Raw genomic sequence first — 22,710 nt, 5'->3', positions numbered from 1 at the left:
ATTGAGTTGAAGTCATTAGATGTTATCCATATTAGTAGCATAAAAACAGGATAAGTTTATTGACTGCCTTCCTACATGAAACTTCTCATATATCCAGACAGTGGGACTTAAAATCATATGACTAAAAACAATTTGCACAAGTTTACAAATGTACTTGAAGCTGTTAAGAAAGCAACCAATTGAAAGTTAAATGCAACTAGATTAGATTAACAATTATGAAATTTCAATTTGATGCTATGATTAGACCTAGCTCTGACTCATATGCCACAAGTGCCAGATGTTGGAAATTGCAAGAAATTTGCATGAATTTGATCACTCACATAGGCAGTTTTTTTATATCTAAAAAAAGATGTTTCTTGCAAGAATTACCAATAAAATGTTTTAGGACACAATTGAATTTGAAATAGGTAATGTTTTGAATAGATTTTTGAGTTTTATTGAAATCTTACATGAACAAGAAGAAATTGGAAATACAATCACATCAAGGAACAAATTGCCACGGATTTGACGTTTAGGCCAAACAAATTTTGTAGGGCAGATTTTCAAAAAGGTGTGAAGTTATAACAATTTAAAAACACAGTTAACCTACTTCTAGGAATGCAAAACATACAGTCATGTTATTTTCAATACAAGAAAACTTAATTTTGTTTTAATTTCTTAAAACTACGGAGACAAAGTACTAGCTTTACTTTATGTACAGCATATGCCTATGTAGTCTATTCCAAATCCAAAAAAGAAAAAGGAAAAAATGAAACTGTCCAAAAACAGAAGGTCTGCAAAATCATGATTTAACAGTGTCACCCATCCTGCTGATAAACTGCTAAAATGAAGCCTAAAACGATAAAAAGCACTGTCTCCCAAAACTGTGTTTGGGAATTCTGCAAGCTCAGTAATGTCCAAGTGCATTTATGAGAAAAGAAAATAATAATAAAAGACTTGAGTATATACACAATAGAGTGATTCTTCAGCCCAATACAAATGGCAGCCAATCACTACTGAAGGATGAAACATTAATTTTTGGAAGGATGTAGAGCTATAGCCAAATTCTATCTTTCCAATATTCCCACGCCCTCCTTATTTGTCTTACTTCCACTGTTGCCCATACGTATCCTGATAAAATTCCTGGTTGTCATTATTGTAACCATAGTTACCGGCATAGTCACCACCTTGCTGAAGCGGCTGCTGAGCGATGGGTTGGGAGCCCCAGTTCTGCTGGTTGTTGGTCTGGCGGCGCTTGGAATCCGGTTGGTTGTACCCATCAGCCTTTCTCTTGCCTCCCACGTTGCCCCCACGGTTGCCCCTGGCTCCACGAGCACCACGTCCTCTCTGCTGCTGGGCAGGACCCCCTCTCCCACCCCTGGCTCCTCTTGGTGGTCCCATGGGTGCCCCCCTCTGGGAATAGCCAGCTCTACCTCTTGGTGGTGGTGCTCCCCGCCCCCTAGGTGGTGGAGGTGCGCCTCGCCCACCCCTTCCTCCTCCTCTTCCTCTTATAGCATAGCCATCATCATAGCCGTAGTAAGGATCTTCATAGCCACCACGGTAGTCATGATAGTCATAGCCATAGTAATCATCATAATAATCTTCATAGCCATAGTAATCTGGGGGATAGCCATAGCCGCCTCTCCCTCCACGCCCTCGGCCTCTAATTGGAGGTGGCATACGAGGTGGAGGATAGTAATAATAATCTTCGTACCTAGTGAGCAGGAAAAAAGCATTAGCATTAGTTCATGCTGCTTTCTCAATTTAAAAGTTCAAGCGGAGTTCAGCATGCCAGATTAAAGTAGATTTTTATTATGTTGCTATCAGACAGAAACTCCCGTCTTTGAACTACGGTACAGTTAATGAAGTTAACACTCACGCAGTACTTCTGGAGGCTTGTCTGGCAGCCTGGCGTTCTTTCCTTTTCTTATCTGGAGGCTTAGCTAATACTATTTCAATTTCTTCCCCCTCTATCTCTTTTCCATTCATTTCGTTCATGGCCTGTTTGGAAGGGGAAAGAAGTTTAAATTCCATTCTGCAGAGAAGAATCCTTCAGGATTTCCCACCTTTCCACTCTTCTAAGTTCTGATATTCTCATATCCATAGTAATTCCATTTCAACACAATGCATATTTACATACTGAATGTTTTATGAAGTGAATCGCTTTAAATTTGCCTGGGACAAGAACAGAACACCTGTGTGTCTACTCTGGTGTAGGAGAGACTTCTGTAACAATGAAGAGCTACTACTAGCTCTTTGTTTTAAAACAGGGCATTGGACTGAAGGCTGAATACCCTTTCTGGAAGGAAGATAAGACAGTCTCCATTTGTGTTTCACAGTGAGAAACACTTTTTCTTGCTTGAGCTGCTTTTAAAGAAGGAGAAGTCTGGAAAGCAAATACAGTGGTACCTTGGTTCTCAAACGCCTTGGAACCCAAATACTGCAAACCCGGAAGTACCATATTTTTCGCTCTATAAGACGCACCAGACCATGAGACGCACCTAGTTTTTGGAAAAGGAAAACAAGAAAAAAAATATTCTGAATCTCAGAATCCAGAACAACAATAGGGATTGCTGTGCAGTGAAAACAGCGATCCCTCTTGCTGTTCTGGCTTCTGGGATAGCTGTGCAGCCTGCATTCGCTCCATAAGACGCACACACATTTCCTCTTACTTTTTAGGAGGGAAAAAGTGAGTCTTATAGAGCAAAAAATACGGTAAGTGTTCTGGTTTGCGAACTTATTTCAGAAGCCGAACATGCTCCATTTTGAGTGCCACGCTTCCGTTTTGAGCGTTACGTTGAGGTCTGTCTGTTTTTGCTCTTTATTTTACATTTTTGTTTTTGTGGCTCTTTGTTTTTGTGACTGTGTGGAACCCAGTTCAGCTACTGATTGTGTGACTGCAATACATTGTTTATTGCTTTCATTTTATGGATCAATGGTCTCATTATATAGTAAAACTCATGTTAAGTTGATGTTTTAGGGGTTGTTTTTAAAAGTCTGAAACAGATTAATCCATTTTGCATTACTTTCTATGGGAAAGCATGCCTTGGTTTTGGAACAGACTTCCAGAACGGATTAAGTTTGAGAACTAAGGTACCACCGAAGATGAAGCGGGACGAAAAGATTGGGGGTCTTTAGTGGGAGGGAGAGAACTTTTTTAATACAGGGCAGCATATGCTGTTTAACATATGCGATGTGAACAATGCACTGGTAAAACCTTTCCAACGTACGGGGGGGTGGGGTGGGGGGTGAGGGAGAGCAAGAAGATTTAAATGGAAAGTATCAGACTAGATGAACCAATTACAATATTCAGCATTTATAGAGCATTTTTAGGGGGTTCAAAGCATATACGTTGGATTGCATCCAATACCATGCTTGTACTCCTCCTGCCAGTATGCCCTAAAAAACTTCTCCTGAAGTTAGGAAAGAGGCTCAAGAAAGGCATGAGATGTGAGGTACAGGCTGTAGCGGGAGGGAGAAGTCAGGTAGAAGCTGACTGCAAAAGCTGACTGCAACTACCATTTTGCTGCATAACGTAGGTCTGTATGCATCACCACGACATCAAATGAAGAGTTTTCCTTTGCCCATGCAGTCTGAAACAGGGAAAGGAACAGCAAACTCCAGTTTTGGCTGGGAGCTTTGTTTTCATCTACCGTGCACTTAATGTTATATATGACCTCATGTGCTGGGCAGGTGGGCGTGGCTTGGGGGAAACGACCTCACAGGCTGAAAGAGGATCCTTGCCAGGCATAATCAGGGACTGTTCCCCACCCACTGGCCTAGATAATGAAATTGTGCATACCTACCTTGACCGCTGCCCCCCTATCTTCAAAATGAACAAAAGCATAGTCTTTTAACTTCTTCACTCTTTCCAGCTTTCCAAATTCTGAAAAGGATTTCTCCAGTATTTCTTCCGTCACTGTAGTGGCCAAGTTTCTCACAAATAAAACTTTCACCTGTTAAAAAAGGGGGTGGGATTTTGATATCAGCTTCAGAAATCCAGTAACTCTTACAATACATGCTTGCTCAGATGCAAGAGTGCACTAAATAACCATCCAGGAAAAGATGGCTTTATCTCTGTATCACAAGAGGCATTAATTTTATCACTGAAACTGAAACAGCAACTAACACACATGGACCACTGACAGCATGTTTCAGTGTTGGCTTCTGAATTAGGCCCCCATCAACTTTTACTTTCAAGATTCCATTTAAGAGATACAGGCACAATTCCATGTTGCTTATTTTTTGTAAGATTCCCAGGGAACGGATGGCATTGACCAGCATCAGTACATTAACCCTACTGCCAGGTGGAGGAAAAGCATGGATGTACCTGGAATTGTATACTTCAGTAATTCTTACACCCCAGGGAGGGGGAAAGGCAAAGTATCATCGCAGACATGGCCACCCTACTGTAATGGCAAACTACTTTTGGCACAAAAGGGCTGCATGTTCATTCTTGGCCAAACCCTCTGGGGTGTCCAGGTCAGTGATGGGCGTTGTCTCCCACACCTCAGTTGATGCACGCCAATCAGCTTAGGGGTGTGTGTTATTGGCCCCTCCAGGCTCATCAAATGATTGATCCGATGACTGGGGAGAAGGCAATTTGTATCCCCATCAGGGTGCTGGGGTCCACCCACCCAAGCATAGTGTCTTTTTTATTTCCTTTTTCTTGCCCCCCCCCCAAATTTGTGAGATCTTGGGGGGTGGGATCTGTGTCCCAATCTGGAGTTAGTCACTTCAGCAGTACAGCCTTTGCTCTATTACCTTTGCCATGACTTCTGGATCTGGTTCCTCTACAGGGTCAGCCCATTCCACAGTAACGACGTTTCCCCAGACTTTTACTTTCCCACTCATCAGCCGACGCCGAGCTTGAGCAGCTGATTTGTGATCCTCATATTCCAGGAAGCAGAATCCCCGATTCTTCTTTTTATCATCAGGTTGGTGATACAAGATTACATCCACTAAACCCTCTGTAAGAACAAGACACCTGGATGTAACACAGAAGCCTATTTCTGGCTTGAAATGCGAACTGGAATGCAGAAGCTTCAGCATAAACAGATCAAGTCTTCAGCACACTCAAATGATGCAGTGCCAGAATACACACACAATTAAGTTCTCCCTTCTCTAGGCACTGGCTCCATCAACTTTTGAACATAAACTTACTTCTAGCATGAAGAGATGGTAGAAGTAATGTTTCTTTGCCCAGCACTCAAAATCTGATCCAGGGCTGCCATTCCTCTTCTTTTATATGGCCTCCCAGGTTGCAAGGTCTGCACCAATGACCATAAAGATGACACCATCTACCAAATCTAACGCCATCTGGGCGGAGGGAGATTCCTCCAATGAAATGGCAGTGCTCCAAATAGTCAGGGCCGTCTTACCCATAGGTGCTAGGGGTGTGGGGCACCCAGGCTCTCAGGGACGCCAGGCCAACTCTTGGGACCCAAGAGTTGAGGGGTGTGGGGCACCCAGGCTCTCAGGGACGCCAGGCCAACTCTTGGGACCCAAGAGTTGAGTCCGGGGAAGAGCCCGCCCGTCGGTCAGAGTGCCACAGCTGGCTCTACTGCTGCAGGTGGCTCTGCACCGCAAGTTCGGGGGGCGACCGAGCCAGTGAGACACTGAGGTGGCCGGCTGGCTCCGCCCTCCTGCACACCTGAGACTGGGCAACCTGGGGGGTGGGAGTGCCAGGCAGATCTTTGCATCCCGGCATTGCATATGCTTAAGACAGCCCTGCAAATGGTACTGACATTCTCATTTTGCTGCCACTGGGAGACTCATTTTTCCATAGATGACCTCAACATGCATTCAAGGGATCACCAGTCCTGACTGGATTTGAACTTGGATGTTCAATATTGTACACCACTCCTTGCACACTCTCACCCCTCCTTTGCTACCTGGAAGCTTCCCCACCTTATCAAAACCACTTCTGGCCATTACAGGAAGGCAAAGAAGCACCTGGTACAGCACATCACTTTCTCTAAAAGTGGGAAAGCACTGGCACCCAAATGTATAGATTCTCACCTTGCCACCTTCTCCCTTCCCAGTTATTTTAAGCCAATGGAAGCGGAAAGGAGGGGAGAAGCAAACTTGTTTTAAATAAGTACCAGTGGTCCTAGGGTTAAGAGAGAGAAGCAAGCCCAGCCTGCAACCCTCTCAAAGACCTCAATTTTCATTAGACTTCAAACACCCTGAAATTCCCAAGTCCAAATGAGTGCCTGCGACTCCTACAAAATGTCTGCTGGAAGTTCAAGTAAAATGCAATTTAACTGCACAGCCACTTCAAGCTGGATACCATTCAGGCCCTATGAAAAGGAACTGGGTGGTGTTTCATAGGTTAATATTGTTTCGTGTGTGCATTTTAAGTGGTCCCTTAGAAGGGTTTATATTCTGAAAGATAGAGGATATAACTGTACTAAATAAATTCAGAGTCTTAACAAGCATGTTTATTATCAACACTAGTCTGCTTGTTTCATGAGTGAAACGTTAATGCCTTACAACACGTCATATGCCCAACTCCTTACCTGTAACTTTGCTGAACTCTTCTAGTATGTTTTCCTTGGTCTTGTTTTTTGGAATTGATCCAACGAACAGCCTGTTGTTTGCCACAGAGATGCATACGCCAAGGTGTTTACCAGGACGGATTTCATAGTTGTCACACTGAAAAGAACGTTAAGCTGAACACTCATCATAAAGTTCCAATTTAATGGTACACAGATCAACAAACTCTCCACCTGCTCCAGTGGGGAAGATCTCAAAATAAAATGCTATCTACTAAAAAGAAGGCTTCACACCTGCATCCCACTTGGGAAAGATTTAAGGTTTCCAGTAGTCTAGCTCATTTCGCAATAATAGGCGTTTGCCAGCTCAAAGTACACTGTCTATGGAGACTTCTCAGGTTTAGAATGCTAAATCCAGCCTCACAAACTTCAGGCTAGATGTCTGAGAGGCTCACATGCACAAATCTCCTGTTTCATCCCAGTACCTGGTACTCAGGGGTACACTGATTCTGAACATGGAGGTTAGATTCTTAGTTATCATGGTCATTGTTATTCATAAATGTCTCTATTCAAGAACTGTGTACGTTAGTACAATTCACTGTAATGTAGCTCTGAAGGCTATCTTCAAAAGAAAGATGCTCCATTCCTAAGCACATCATCTACTGTTACTTCACTATCGATAAAACATCCTTTTTCAGATCAAGCAGCCTGGACTCGGGAGATTTTTATGACAGTGAACACCCCAGAACTTATATAAAGTCATCACTATTATACTTCCATTTTATTTTCAATCCATTTCCCAAGTGTGAATTTTCCTTTATCGCTGCTGGTACACACTAACATTTTCAGTAAGCTTTCTCCTTAAGGGGTTTTTTTTAGGCTGTTACCAACAATTTACAATCCATTAGTGTATCAGCGAAGTTAGTATTCCCATTTACCCACTCAGTACATCACTCAAGATGCTCTTACATAGCATTTCAGCTTCTGCTCTGCTTGAAGAGAGCTTTTTATGGAACAATCCAATTGGTACTTACTTGAGAGTAGGTCCTACTGAGAGTAAGTCCTACGGAACTCAAAGGAACTTACTTCTGAGTAGACTAGTTTAGGATTGTGTTAGTGCCCGATTGGTAAAATCCTAATTTGCTATTATCTGCACACTTAGCTAACTCACCAATTAACTGTGCCTCCAGTTAATTTATGAAAGATAAATACAGTGGTGCCCCGCAAGACGAACGCCTCGCAAGACGGAAAACCCGCTAGACGAAAGGGTTTTCCGTTTTGGAGGCGCTTCGCTAAACGAATTTCTCTATGGGGTTGCTTCGCAAGACGAAAAAATCTTGCGAGTTCCCGCGGTTTTTTTTCGCTCCCCCCCCCTTTCCTAAGCCGCTAAGCCGCTTATCAGCTGTTCCGCTGATAAGCCGCCTCTCAGCTGATCGCTAAAAGCCGCTAGACCGCTAATAGCGCTAATCCGCTAAGCCGTCAATGGGCTTGCTTCGCAAGACAAAAAAACCGCTAGACGAAGAGAATCGCGGAACGGATTAATTTCGTCTTGCGAGGCACCACTGTACCATCAATTACAGATCAATTACAGATCCTTGGGGAGCCTTCTCTGTACTTGGAAAACTTCTCTGTACTCAGAAAACTATTAGTTAATTTTCCCTTGCCCCTTTTTAGCCAGTTTTATCCATCATTTTGTCCCTTTTCTATCAAACCTTAGGAGCTTCAGTGAGGAACCAACCATCCTTACCTACAACTGCAAATAATTAAAAAAATGTTAACCAAGCCTTTGCAGATGCCTTGCTATTTCATGTTTTCAACTAAAATTTACCTGGGCTGAAAAACAGCTATCAAGGAGGTCTCAATAATAACTCTGTGTCCAAGGTCCAAAAGGAGAACTCAAGTCAGATTCATCCTGCAATTTTCCTTATTAACATCAGATGGCATGGTTAAATTGAGAAGTGCCTTAAGTAGCAGCAATTAATGACTAGTTGTTTATAACTAGCTAACTGCTAATTTATAGCTCATGATTGAGTGATCTAGAATACTATGGGAGCCCACCTGCAAAGAAAGTATCTATGAGTTACAGTTTGTGACCACAGCGAAGTCATTCCATCCTCCAAAATATATAGCATAGCATAATAATTACCAATTTGACTGCTTCTTGTGCTGCATCTTTACTACAGAAAGTGATGAAAGCGTAGCCTCTGTTTTGGCCAGAGAGGGGATCCATCATGAGCCGCAGGTCCCAAATTGGGCCTGCCTTCTCGAATAGTGGTACCAATTCATCTTCATACAAATCCCTAGGAATTTTACCAACAAAAACCTGGTGAGGAAAAGAAAAAAAATATTTTGTTTGTTAGTAAATGACATTTAAAAAAATAATTCTTAATTCAATTAAGAAAAACGCAATAGATTTGTGTGAGGTGATATTTCAAAATGGTTGATCTTCCTTTTCAAACACTCAGAACAGAGAAGCTCCCGCTCTAAGCACATGGGCCAATACCTAGAGCTACTTTAGGAATATCCTTTCTTTAATCACCGCACACAACACAAATACTGGCTCAGTTCAGATGTAACAGGGAACAATGGTTTCCCACTACACAACCTTAGGCTTATGCACTTCCCCTCCTTCCCACCCAAAAGGACAGCAAAAGCTTCTGTTTTCAATTTTAAACTAGCCGCAGTTCCCTGTGGTGGCGAATTTGTGGAACTCTGGTCATTTAACCCAGCGGTGGGAACCATTTTCAGTCAGAGGGTCACATTCCTTTCTGAGCAACCTTTTCAAGTGGGTGAGGCCAGGAGCCAATAGGGGCAGTCCAACTGATGGGACTCTTACCTTCACAATAGACTACATTCCAGTCAGGTAAAAGTCAGAGGTTTCTACACACACATTTCTCCATTCCCATCCAGGGAAACAAGAGGAATTATCATAGTTCAAGGAATCATTCCAGCTAGGCAAAAACACTTGGGAGGGCATGGAACACGGTCAGGGAGAGGTGTGGCCTGGGGAGAGTCCTATGGGCTGGAAAAAGAGAGGCAAATGACCGCATTTGTTCCCCACCTGCTTTGTGAACAAATCAGGATTTGAAACCTAATTTGATCCTGACTTGCTGTCACTAACCCTAGTTTAAACAAACCACAGTTCCAAGTTGGGCTGTCACGGGGCACCAAGGCTAGTTTAAAAATGAAAGCAGAAGTTTCAATCTCCTATTTGCAGGGGGGTGCGATGAAGAGTATGTGAGCTCATCGCTTACCGTAGCTCAAAGCTGCAGTGAGTAAACCACTGTTTTCTATTACACCTGGAGGGCCACAAGTTAGCCAAATGAACAACAGCTCTGAATGTTACTGCAGTTAAAAGACAGGCTTTCAAAGTGTTTCCTGTCAAAATTTGGTTGGAAAACGCAGCTTAACAATTATTTTCATTATAGCTAAAACTAAATAATAGTTTTTAAGTCTTATTAGATGAAATAGGCAACCATTGTTAGGTAAGGACAATCTTTATGTATCGGCAATTTATGTGCAGCAGTATGTACATACAAACCTCTGTGCCGATGCCAGGCTGGGATCCTGAGTAGACCGTATCTGGAGGGGGGCCACCATACTTCCGCTGGCCTGTAGTCACGTCCAAAGTATAACCAGTCCTCTCTAGCAAAGCCTGAATAAAGGATGAAGAATTAGAAGTAGATGTTTTCATCGCACAAGGGCATTCAACAACACATTCTTTACCAAGACAGAAAAACAAACCAGAAAGAGCCCCATCCACAGAACCTCTTGCATATTCTATCTATCTATGTATGTATCTATCCTATACACCACCCTATACCCCGAGGTCTCAGGGCAGTTCACAACAAGACCACAACATATAAAATCAAACCAAAAGCAGTAACCCAATAACCTCCCACAAAAAGGCCACATTCTAAAAGGGTGTTGGATGTCAATAAGATCAACCAAAGAAGAGTCTGGATTTGATATTCTTGCTTTATCACTACCTGAAGGAGTCTCAAAGTGGCTAACAATCTTCTTTCCCTTCTTCCCCCACAACAAACACTCTGTGAGGTGAGTGAGGCTGAGAGACTTCAGAGAAGTATGACTAGCCCAAGGTCACTCAACAACTGCATGTGGAGGAGCAGGGAAGCGAACCTGGTTCACCAGATTACAAGTCTACTGCTCTTAACCACTACACCATGCTGGCTCTCAGGCCTGGTTAAAAAGGAACATTTTTGCCTGACACCTAAAGGTGTATAATGAAGGCGCCAGGCGATCTTCCCTGGGGAGAGCATTCCATAGACGGGAACCACTGCAGAAAAGGACCATTCTTGTGTCGCCACGCGAACAACTCGGTGCTGCACCCAGCTAAATGAAGTGCTCTTCATCTTGCTGCTTATTGGGACCACAGACTAGGCGTTGTATCCAACTAAGTACTACTCAGAGTAGGCTTACTGAAATTAATGACTAGGGCTGGGTAATACCTGCTTGCCATCATCGTAATACACCGACAGCTAAACATTGTGATATGGTGGTATATTACGATGTTGGAAAGAAGGCGGGGAGGAGGCAGGCAGTTGCCGGCCACAGAGACAATTAGTGTCACTGTGCACAGCTTCTGCCTCTTCCAAAACCGCAACCACCTCTTCCAGTGCACGGCACATGGAGGAAGGAACCCAACCATGCAAGGAACAGGGCGAAGTCGCCTCCTCCTCCAGCTCCCACCCATTCTAAGGCAACTGAGGAAGGCTCACAAATGCTCCGTCCGTGCGCCTGCATCAGCCGCTGCCGCCTTTGCATGGACGGGTGGGGGAGGGCTGCCTCTTTCTCCCAGGAGAAAGAGGTAGCTTGCACATGCTAAAGTGATTGAGGAAAGAAGCGGCCATCGAGTCCCTGTCAGGGAAAAGGGTGGGGTATAAATTAATAAATATATAATAATTATAATAATAATGGAGGCACGTTTCTCTCCTATATATAGATAGGGCTCTTTTGCTATTACGCATTTGCAACAGTCATGATTTTAACTATTTAATGTCATACAAGCCTTCCCCCCTCAATACGATTCTTTCCTCCAGTACAAGTCCTTAAAGCAACATCAGAACAATGCAATTAATTACTTAAATACAGAAATATCTACATAGAAGTTCAGAAGAACCTTTATCTGTTCCCCTGTACACTCAGCATACGTATACATTACCTTAATCTTTGCTTCATCTGGCCCCTTTGTTGATTCTTGTACTTTGCTTCCTTGTTTCTCTCTCTGTCTGTAAGTCTTCATAACTCCACATAAAAATGCACTTTTGTTCTGCAGATACAATTTATGACATCATTCAAGAGGAAGGCATAAAAAGAAACCTGAAGCCATTGAACCTTGCATAACACTCAACTGCTGCAACTTTTGACAGAACTAAGTAGAGTGCTTTAAAAAAAATAAATCACTTTGTACAATTTATTTAACACAAACAACCACTCCATTGAACACCACATCAGGCCATGGACTCTGAATATGAGAGTCTTTTTACACGCATGCAACTCTAGACTTTAACAGTGCAGCCCTATACATGTCTACTCAGCAGTAAGCCCCACAGAGTTGAATGGGATTTCCTTCCAACTAAGGAAGCATAGGATTCCAGCCTAAATGCAGTGTTTGAGGGGTAAGGTTGTCAAAAAGACACAGTGCAGAAGAGTTCAGAAAAAAGTATGACAACCTTTGTTGGTGCTTGTTATAGTCATGTTAGAAAGAATGCTACATTTGTGAACCTATTTCTTCACACCACAGGAGCTCTTACCTTACCTGTACATGCGACAGGTCACTTTCCTTAAACTGCTGTAATACAGAGAGGGCTCCTTCTTCGTTAAATTCTCTAAGAGCATCTATTGCTCTCTCATCAAGATCAACATAAGCTACCAATCCTAAAAAATTAAAAATAGAAAAAAGTTACAGATTCCCATTTAATTATACAGAGGCAATTTCATTCAAAAACACTATTTTATTTTGCTAAATTTGAAGTAATTTGAGCTCAGTACATCAAGGTAACTACGGCAAACTAAAAAGTTATATCCAGAAACAAAATTGTTTGAGGAACTGTGTGGATATTCTGCTGCGCAAAGCAACACTACATATCAGGGTTTGAAACAATGAACTCTGGCTCACATTCCCTTTTAGGATATTTCTTTAAGATGGAGCCATTACAAACGATGCATAAACACTACATAATCTAACAACAGTTGTGCTACAGCAGCTATTCGAGCAACCTATAAAACCAACTTCTCCCCTTCAAAAAAAACTAAAGTGAAAAATTATCCCCATTTCTATAAAAAGGAGATTACAATGAATGTTTTTTACTACAGATAAATACCATTTTGCCACAACTTTCCAGCCAGTGACATTATTTCAAGCCCTGTTATGTACATCAAGTACACTAATATTAAGCTTACAGGTGCAGACCCACATACAGTAGGACCAGTTCTGAAGCATAAAGTACTTTCTTTTACATTAAAGTTAATAGAAGTTTATGAAAAATGTAGAAAATTTCTAATTCCATCAGTATTAAATGGTAAGGTGCTGAGATATTTGTACCAACTTCCAATAACTATCCAGAGTGTTTTGAATACTTCAGGATTTTAAAGAGCACTGAAAACATCTTTCTTCTCTATCACACAGAATAGCAGTGCACAAAGACTGCATTTCAGAATTGATCCTGCATTTTGGAAGGCATATTTTGTACTGGGACAAAACTCAGCAGAGGTTTTAAAAGTAATGAAGTTCAGCCCCAAGTTTAATTATAAAATTAGTTGTAGCGAACACTACTAACGGACACCAGTGGGGCAAGTTTAACCATGAAGATAGTTGTACAAATATTGTTGAATACTAGGTAGTAAAATGTTTTAACAAGTTTAGATAAATGTCAAACTCCTCATGACACAACCTCAGTTGCAACACATTCTAAAATCCTGTACATGCATTTCTCAGACACCTACACTCAAGCCACTAAGTGTACATCATCATATAGCACCGCCTTAGAGAAGTATCTCCCTAAGGAAATAAAAACTATCTGGCAGGCACTCATTGGGACTGTCATTCAAGACAGATCAGCCACATGAGTCAAAATATCAACATAAAGAAGACAGATATGGTATTGTTTTGAACTGCCTTAAACTTACATAACTTTTGGAGTATTTTAGGGGGGAAAGATAAAGCAGATCTTGCCACTGAAATATTTGAGATAAGGGCATGAAGCAGTTCCATTTATATTTCTAAATATATTCACAACACGCATACTAAAGAGGAAGAGGAAGTTTCTATTTCACACCCCAAAAAATATGTGTTTCCTAAGCAGAACATGTGTTCTCTCTCTCTCTTTAGAATACACAATAAGCCACTTGCTCCATGCAAGATAAACGTAATTCAAATAATAATTATTAATCTGAACACATCAGTGTAATTACTGATATGGACTGAAATATTCACTAGGAGCTGGACAAACATGAAATTCACTTACAGACTGGAATTCAAACGTAGCCCTAAGTCAAGCAAGCAAGCTATTTCCCTCAATAAGCCAAGCACCTATTGAAATATTAAGTGTTTAACACAGTAACTATAAATTGGTGATGGTAGAAAGGTAGAAACAAATGGTTATTTTATAGAGGAAACTTATAATTCAGTAAGCTGGAATGTCCACTTTTACTTGTGTCTATGAAACAGTTAAGTGCCCTGATGACCTAAGATACTGTCAACATGTCAAACCCAATTTGACCTCAAAGAAGTGAAAGCAGCTGTACATTCAAAGCTACACAGTACAAAACACAAGTAAATTTTTTCAACTTTAAAACCTAAAAATTTGAAAATCGTTTGCCTTCACTTTCATAACCAATCAGAAACAAGAAATGCATATTATACCTGTCTGAAATATTTCATCAAGTCTCTCTGCCACCTTCTGTGGGAGGCCTGCCTCTATCAGTGTCTTGTAGTGTTCTGTGTGAGTTACACTGGAAGTATCCATTGGTTCTTCCTCTTCTTTTAACTGTACCGCATTACCATTCACCTGATTAGCCATTTTATTATGCTGCTGGAAAAAATTCAGGAGCTATATTACATAAAGCCAGAAATAACTAATTTGTAGGACAATGCATTTATCTAAACTAATTTGTAAACATGCTGCAAGTGACTTGAATTAAACCTATTATTTAAAGCCTTTAGAATGCAGCTCACCTACATTAAATAAGTACAGTTCTAAATACTGTGGAACATGTACATGGAATAGCGCACAATTTTAAGCACTTCATGTACATCAGATCTAATTTTGATATTGGCATTAATTTCTGTGATCTTAGTGGTGGGGAGTATACTGAAATGCATGAACATCTGCCATTATTACCCTGGTCTCAAAAAGATTTTAAGTCAATGTGCAGAGGCCTACAGGGCAGCTTAATATGCAAATGTCAATACTTGCTTTCCATCTTTCCCATAGTTTACTGGCTTATTTCCATACCTTCCTTCAAATCCTGTTACATAAGAGAAGCCATGCTGCTTTAATGTACACTAGTTGCCAGAACACTTTTTTTAAAAAAACAACAACAACAACATGCCACATTAGGTTTTGCACAAGTGGAACAATCGATAAACGAATTGCATGTCACATACCAGCAAGATGAACTTGTATTAAATTCTGCATATCATAGCACAGCATGTTATTCCAGATATTAGAGTTTAAATGAAAGGTTTAAACGAAAGGCAGCACCTTCAATTTTCCATATCAGTGAGAAAGACTTGATGCGAAAGTCAATAAGAAGACTGCAGAGATATGAATAAAAAAAAAGTAGCACTATCTTCTCAAACAAATACTGAGGTATTTTGCCAACTTATCTTATGTGTCTGATTACAAACTGGTGCTTAATATTCAGGCATGACAGCACAGGTGATATAAACAACTACTTAAGGAAGAGGGCTGGTTGACAGTGCCATATTAGCAGAGAGGCAAATCACTCTTGATTTCACCAGAAAACTCAGTAAGACATATGAAACAAAGATTTTTTAAAAACGTTTTAAGCGCAGAACACTAAAACTAGTCCTTCAAATACTAGATACAACTTTAAGATAATCATCCAATTAAAAGCATGCAATACAATTAATGTATCAAAAGCAAGACAAAAGAAGATGTCCCACTCCAGAAGTTTTGCCATCAAAACATTTTAGTTCAAGGTCAATGAGTACTTTAATGGGCTATGACCATACTGTAGCTTGTGCAGAATAACTGGTACACTATTCCATTTTTGTAGCAGATGCCACCACACTCCTTTCTACTACATACTGTATAAAATCCCTGAATTTTTTGCTACTGCGTGTTTTTGAGCACATGTCCTACTTTAAGACCAAAAGCACAAAAAGCTTTCAAGCTGATCAAAACTGTTTTGGTGATCCACAAAACCGAGGCCTTCTAGTTTCTTGAGGTTGCTCCTTAATACCTCTGCACTTACATGAAAAGCAGCAGTGGTGCATGAAGAGACAAAACCCCACAAAGAATTAAGACCAGTGGCTTCTTAGCAAATACTGCACCCTGAACACGGGATTATGATGCTACAAGTTTTCCCCAAAGAATTTCTCAGTGGTTAGTCTGGTTATATTAAACCTCATTTGCCCCCCCTCAAGTGAAAGCATGTTTAGAAGTGTTACATCCACACTACATGCAGCATTTTATGGGTTCCAGTTCTGCTTTGTCACGTGTTACTTCCTTTGCGGGGAACACAACACCGAAAAAAGTAGGTCCGCCACACACAAAGCCATTTTTCTAATGAAAATTGTATCCAAGCAAAGGCTAGTGGGACAAATGTAACCCATTTTGGGAGATTCATTGTTTCTAGATACCTCATCTGTACTATACAGTGAACCCTTAGGTTACGTACCTCTCTGGATATGTAATCTTCGGGTTGCGAAAGCGGCAAACCTGAAAGTATTTTTCCGGGTTTCGCCACTCGCGCATATGCGGAAGCGCTCTATCACGCCATGCGCAAAAGCGGTGCCTCTGGTTACAGATTTTTCGGGGTGCGCACAGACAACTGGAACAAATTAAATCCGTATCCAGAGGGTCCACTGTATATTTAAAACAGCATCAGACCACTAAAAACAGCATCTTCACCCTAAGACTCCTAGTTTATTAAGGGTGCTGAGAGTATTTAGGAGACCCCCTGCTACCATCACAGAGTTCCAACCTCCAGTCATCCTCTCTTCCCATAGAACTCTGTGAATTGTGGCTCTCTAAAGGGAATAGAAGTCTACTAACAACTCTCAGCATCCTTAACAATGTACACTTCCCAGGATTCTTTGGAGGAAGCAGTGACTGTTTAAAGTGATATAATACTGTACTGCTTTAAATAGAAAGTACAGACGGGACCCTTCGCCTGATCACAGGAACTTGGGCTTGATTATCTCTAACAATGAAATGCCAACACTACCAAAGCAAAGACAACTTGAGGGATATGGGGATATGTAGCACCCAAACAAAAAATAACACCACTTTTACTTCTTATTCTAAATACTGTCATTTCAAAGCAAGAGAATGTTCATATAGCTGACATTTATAAAGATTCTCAATGCACTTCAGTACATCTCTCAAGGGCTTGAAAAAGAATACAGAAGACACAAGTATGTCTATCGATGTTTTAGTGATAAAAAGATGATTGGTTGATTAAGATATTTACAGATAAGTTTAGTTACCCTATGTACATAGAATTCCTAGAAAATACTTCAAGGCCATTCTAATTTCTCTTCAGAGGTGGTAGCACAATGAAAAAGAAACTTGGCCCTCCTGGGCAGAGCTTCACTTTTCGGCAGACAGGTGTGGATTCCACAAGGAATCAGTGTCTAGAGTGTTTATGGGGAAGGGCTGGTTGGTTCATATTTTATAGAACTACTTAGCTATTAGCATTATTAGAAATATGCTAATACAGCATTATTAGCAAAGCAGTAACCTTGCTGAAGCTAAACAAGTCTGGGTTGGATCAGTGGATGGATGAGAGACTCCATGGGAATCCTATGTATGCTGACTTTTAAGTGTCACAAGAGAAGGAAGGTAAGTGTACTAAATAACCTATTAAAAAACAACAATATATCAATCCCAAGGAAATGACACCTTCACCACAGTTCAGTTTGTTACACAAATTACTTAACAAATATTCATGTATGAAAATTATATACAGTATAAGCAGAATGTCAGAACAAGCAAAACTCAAGATTTGTCTCCATATTTTACTGTTCTATTCTGCATGCAGCTGTGGAAGAACTGCATACAAGCTTTGACATGAAGTAAGCTTTTGGGACCAGGGAAATCCTTTCTGGAGGAAATGTGATTGTCCCCCCCCCCCCCCGGCCCATGCTGATAACATTCAGGCACCAAACTGAAAACATTTATGTCTAGGCTTTTGGAACACAGTTGGTATGGAGCCTAACTCTTTACTGTAATGTACTGTTTATTTTTCACTACATGGCATTATAGTTCTTCATATAGACAGCTGATGATTTAAATTGCTTTATCGTGTTTGTTTTTTATAGTTGCTGTTAAGACACCCTGACCTTCTTTAGAAAGATGAGAAGAACAAAAAATAAACTAAGTCACTGTGCAATCGAAACCCATCAACAAATTCACATGATCCAGTACTACTATTGTTTTTGAGTTTTACCTTCACAACTCACTATAATGGACTCATTCGCACTGAATTTACAAATGCAGATAAAAAAATTCAATAAGACAGTTTATGATCCAATACAATTAGTTAAGAATTTTCCTCACACATTTATCAAGCTTCTGTTCTGCCTTTCCATAAAAGGCATAAAATTTCTTCTGAATATACCAAACTATGGCAAACTTAAAAACTAAACTAACTCGTTACACAAATAATTACAGAAACTGGGTATTTACCAGGCTATTCTTCTCAGCCTTCTGCTCTAATATTACTACTACCACCACCAAGCACAGGTTGCTGCAAATACAGCAATGCATATAACTAAAAGCCTGATGCTATGCTCAGAGGTCCACAGATTCACTCATCGCAGTTACCATGGCAACCACCCATCTTCCCTAGACTCTGACTTCACATTGCGCTTTCGAGTCACTAAACTTCCAAAGCAAGATAAAGAGACTTGCCCTACCTCCTGCTGCCCCAAGTCTGGAACTCAGGCTAAAGGCACTCAGAATGCCTCTAAGGCACAGTGTGAAATCAAGGGTGAGACCCTCCCACCTATTAACCTTATTCCAAGCTCGGTCTCTTACACTGCATGACACTGTATAGTGTCAGAGATGGAGCACACACATATAGACACTCTGTGCAGAGGGGTAGGGGTGGGGCCAGGGTTGGAGGTGACTATAAATAATGGCTGGCTACCAAAGCCCCACATTTGCGGGCTCTTCTCAAACACTACTTTTTTGCTTTCACCTAGGCAAAATAACCTGCATCTTATGCTCCAGCCATCACTCCATGCAAGAGCAGGGACAGGGGGTGGCACTGTGGTCTAAACCACCGAGTCCAGGCACTGTGGTCTAAACCACCGAGTCCAAGTGGGGTGAGGTCCTGCTGCTTTGTCCCAGCTCCTGCCAACCTGGCAGTTCAAAAGCATATCAGTGTGAGTAGGTACTGCAGGTACGGCAGAAAGACAAACGGCGTTTCCATGCACTCTTGCACTTGTCATGGTGTTCTGTGCACGGTGCACCAGAAGCAGTTTTGTCATTCTGGCCAGATGACCTGGAAAAGCTGTCTGCGGACAAACACCAGCTCCCTCGGCCTGAAAGCAGAGGTGAGTGCCACACCTCATAGTCAAATTTGACTGGACAACCATCCAGGGGTACTTTACCCTTTTACCATGCAAGATTCCTTTGCACTAGTACTTGGCTGATATTCTGTCAATGCACCTGTGGCTTTTGTAATACCCCTGTGAGATATATTTGCTACCCTATTCTATGTTCTAGCAACCTGCTCCAATGTGTTAGACCAAAGATTTGTGGAATGACAGCAGGACAGGGCAGCTGTATGAGACATACTGAAGAATCTTCTTTTGACCATGAATGTTGTAAATTCTTATGTGCAGAATAGAGTATATGTGCTGCTTATCCTATGGGCCCCTGCACTTGGATATTAGTCTTATGCATTTAGTTCTCATTCACATTTCAAAAGTGTAGCCTTGCACTAGTGCCAGTTAGGGTCCCAATTCCAGCATCCTATGCAGGAGGGCCAACTAATTTTATGCCTCCTATACACACTGTTATCCACTTGGAACTGCTGCAAAGCTTTATAGTTCTAGGTGTTGAACTGGGCTGCCCAAGTTCATTGCACTGGTGTGTAGGAACAGGGCTTACAGACACACTAATGCAGGGCACATCCAAAACAATCCTAAGCTTGTTTGCACTCAAGTCCCACTGTATTCACCATGGGTTGCTTCCTTAATTGTGACCCTAATCAGCTCAGTTGCTTCCTGACATGACTATGACTCAAGAAATAAACTTATTCTAAGACTATAGAATAACATTTTACACTAGAGTAATGTGAGGTTTATTCTATTTTAGTGTTTCTATTTTTATACCAAGCAAAAATCTTAATACAGTAAGTTATCCTAAAGTTTGATCAATAGTTAAAATCAATTAAAATAGGCACACAACCAACGGACAACATTGTTCTTACACTGGAATTTTATATCCTACTTCAAGAGAAGGCAAATAAGCAAAATAGATTTATTGTTACCAGAGTAGCCCACTAGACTCTACTGAAATTTGAGAAATGAGAGACATGTATAGTGCAATCCTATAAAGAAGCAAGTCCCACTGAGTTTAATGGGGCTTATTCCCAGGAAAGTGAGTCAGTACAGAGTTGCAGGGTTGTAGCCACAGATACTGATCTATAATAGAAGCTAAATTATAACTTAAACTACTGCAGTACTACTGACACCCTTATACAACTTCTGAAAGAGGATATAGGTATGACAAAATGCTACGACAAAAATGTTACAGACTACTGTTTAGCAAACTACATTAAAATTATTTGTGTATATTTTTTTGTAACTGAAAAGTTATTCAGCAAGTTTCCCCACTCCATAGCAAGTTACTATGTTTTTACAAGCTAACAACACAGCACAGCTGCAATCTTTGTATGTGGAGTTTTTAAATCCCTTCTAACTCACATCAAGATTTCAATGAGAGTTTCAGAAATAACCCAGTTATTTTCTGAACTTAAAAATGAAAGCTATAGCTCTCCAATGATTCTATATGTCACCACAAACTCACAATAAACTCTACACTGTCTCTGCATATGTAAAATAGGTATATATACCTACAATTACAAGTCACCTGGCAGAGTAAACCAAGTATTATCACACACACTCAGGATGGACCATATACCTAACATACCTAAACAGGACATTGAAGTAATTCCTGAAAATAGCACATGTTGCAGAAAGAACTTAGCTAGCCTACAGGTCGCATGGATGGTGCTACAAATACAGTAACTTCACAAGTGTAGTACTGTTACAGTTAAAACATTCCACCCCATTTCCTCCACCATCAAAGTTAAACAAGTATCAGCAGCTGTCAACAGCTCCTATGGTATTCTCACCAACCAGAATTCCCAATTAATCACTGTCTTTCACAAAGAACAAAGAACCCTTACCACAACCAAATCTGATTCTGACAGCGCCACGAAAAAGCACTGTGATAAGTTTCAAATCAAATGGTACTTGTAGGCGGGGCAGGGATATGCTCCATTTGCAAAAATAAAAAATGGGGATGAATCCAGGCTCCCCTTAGGAAAAGGGACGTTTGGCGGATGGGTGGTTTTTTTGTTTTGTTTTTAAGGACAGTAACTCAAGGCACATATGCTCGGAAGCTAAAAACCGTGCTGTGTTTCCGCAGGCCGGCGATGCACAGGAATGCAGCCCTGCAGCTCGATCCCCGAGTTACAGCTTCGCCCGCAACTTTAAAAAGCCCTGCCGGCTTCCAATGGGACTCATTCCCGGATTTCAAAAGGTGCCTAAGGCTTATCCGAGAGAAATATTATGCCCGCCGGCCTCAACTCTCCAAGCAAACACCCCTTAGGGACCACGACATTCAAGGCGGCAATTCGCAAACCGGAGGAGGGGGAAAGGCAGGAATAATAATAATGATAATAATTTCCATTTCTAAGGGAATGGAAACCCCCTGCAAACACGCCAGGCGCTCGAAAAGGAATCGCCGCATTGATTTTAAACGCCCACACACCTTCTTCCTTCCTCCCCATCCCAGGTCATGATAACGGGGTTAGGCCTCCTTCCTTTTCCCACTCTCCCGGAAAGCGGCGGATCAGGGCCCTCCGCACTCAGCTGAGGAGGCGCCTCTGGAGGGGGGGGGTCGCACGCAGCCGGGCCTACCTTCCCCGCCCCCACGTCGACGGCGCGGGGCCTGCACCGCCCAGACGCATCCCGCCAGGCGCGCCGCGGCCACAAAAGGCGCCTCGGAGAGCGCGGGCCTGGGCATCTCTCTCTCTCCCCCCCCCCGCGCGCCGCCGCCAACTACGAGAGCGCGCACTCCTCTCTCCCACCCTGCCAACATCCCTTCTCTCCCCGCCCCCCCCCCCCGGTTACCGGTTCCTCGGCCAGGCGGGCCTTGGCGGACAGACTCACCGGAGCGGGACCTGCGCGGCGCGGCTTGGAGGCAGCGGCTGCAAATGGCGCGCGCTCCTCCTCTTCCCTCCCCTCATGGACGGCGGGAGCGACCCCGGCAACGCGAGGGGTTTCCCGGAACTGTTTCCAGGGACTGCTCCCCGGCGTCCAATCCGGGGGAGGCGTTTCGGAGAGGCAGGCCGGAGACTCTATCGGCGCCAGGAGGCGGGAGCAGGCGGAGGGCCCCCGCGGCCAATCAGAGCCCGAGGAGAGCCCCGGCCAATCCGCACGGCTGGGAAAGCCATGGCGCGCCGGTAGAGTTAGGCGGGGGAGGAGGTGAGGAGGGGGAGAGAGAGGGAAGGAATCCAGCGCTTAAAAAAAAGAGCGGACGATTCCCGCTTTTTGTAGTTCTTTTGCAGACAAAGGAGGCTCGCTGGTCGCCTGGCTCTTTCAGCCTTGCGAAGGCCTCTCTGTTGAGGTATCTGGCGGTACTTCAGCCTGGACGTCTTTGAAGGCTCCCTCTTGAAAAACACACAAAATAAATCCCTTCACAAGTAAAAACCAAAAACAAAGCCTAGTTTCGCAAGAAGTTTAGTACAGATTCTCTCTTCCTGACACGCTCCTCTTCTAGAT

The 22,710-nt window shown here is 42.2% G+C and overlaps 1 protein-coding gene across 4 annotated transcripts; it reads right to left on the bottom strand.

The window, feature by feature from the left end:
- Window positions 1-411: 411 nt before the first annotated feature.
- Window positions 412-22,224, bottom strand: HNRNPR (heterogeneous nuclear ribonucleoprotein R). Of its 4 annotated transcripts, none has more exons than XM_081869045.1 (11): window positions 22,099-22,219; window positions 14,362-14,527; window positions 12,256-12,374; window positions 11,659-11,766; window positions 10,018-10,131; window positions 8,623-8,799; window positions 6,501-6,636; window positions 4,744-4,949; window positions 3,786-3,935; window positions 1,859-1,980; window positions 412-1,693 (listed from the first exon to the last, which is right to left on the bottom strand). In XM_081869045.1, exons 2-11 carry the CDS (start codon window positions 14,516-14,518, stop codon window positions 1,084-1,086), a joined length of 1,899 nt encoding a protein of 632 aa, XP_081725171.1. In that variant the 5' UTR covers window positions 14,519-14,527; window positions 22,099-22,219; the 3' UTR covers window positions 412-1,083. The 4 variants fall into 4 exon arrangements, with proteins under 4 accessions (XP_081725171.1, XP_081725172.1, XP_081725173.1 ...); XM_081869046.1 differs by having other exon boundaries at window positions 14,362-14,530; window positions 22,099-22,199; XM_081869047.1 differs by lacking the exon at window positions 22,099-22,219 and adding an exon at window positions 15,106-15,247.
- Between the last annotated feature and the right edge of the window lie 486 nt (window positions 22,225-22,710).

The sequence above is a fragment of the Podarcis erhardii genome (genome assembly GCF_964252035.2).
Source record: "Podarcis erhardii genome assembly, chromosome: 7".
Classification (NCBI taxonomy): domain Eukaryota; kingdom Metazoa; phylum Chordata; class Lepidosauria; order Squamata; family Lacertidae; genus Podarcis; species Podarcis erhardii.
The sequence above is the reverse complement of the archived record's forward strand: the minus strand, read 5'-3'. Positions and strand labels throughout refer to the sequence as shown.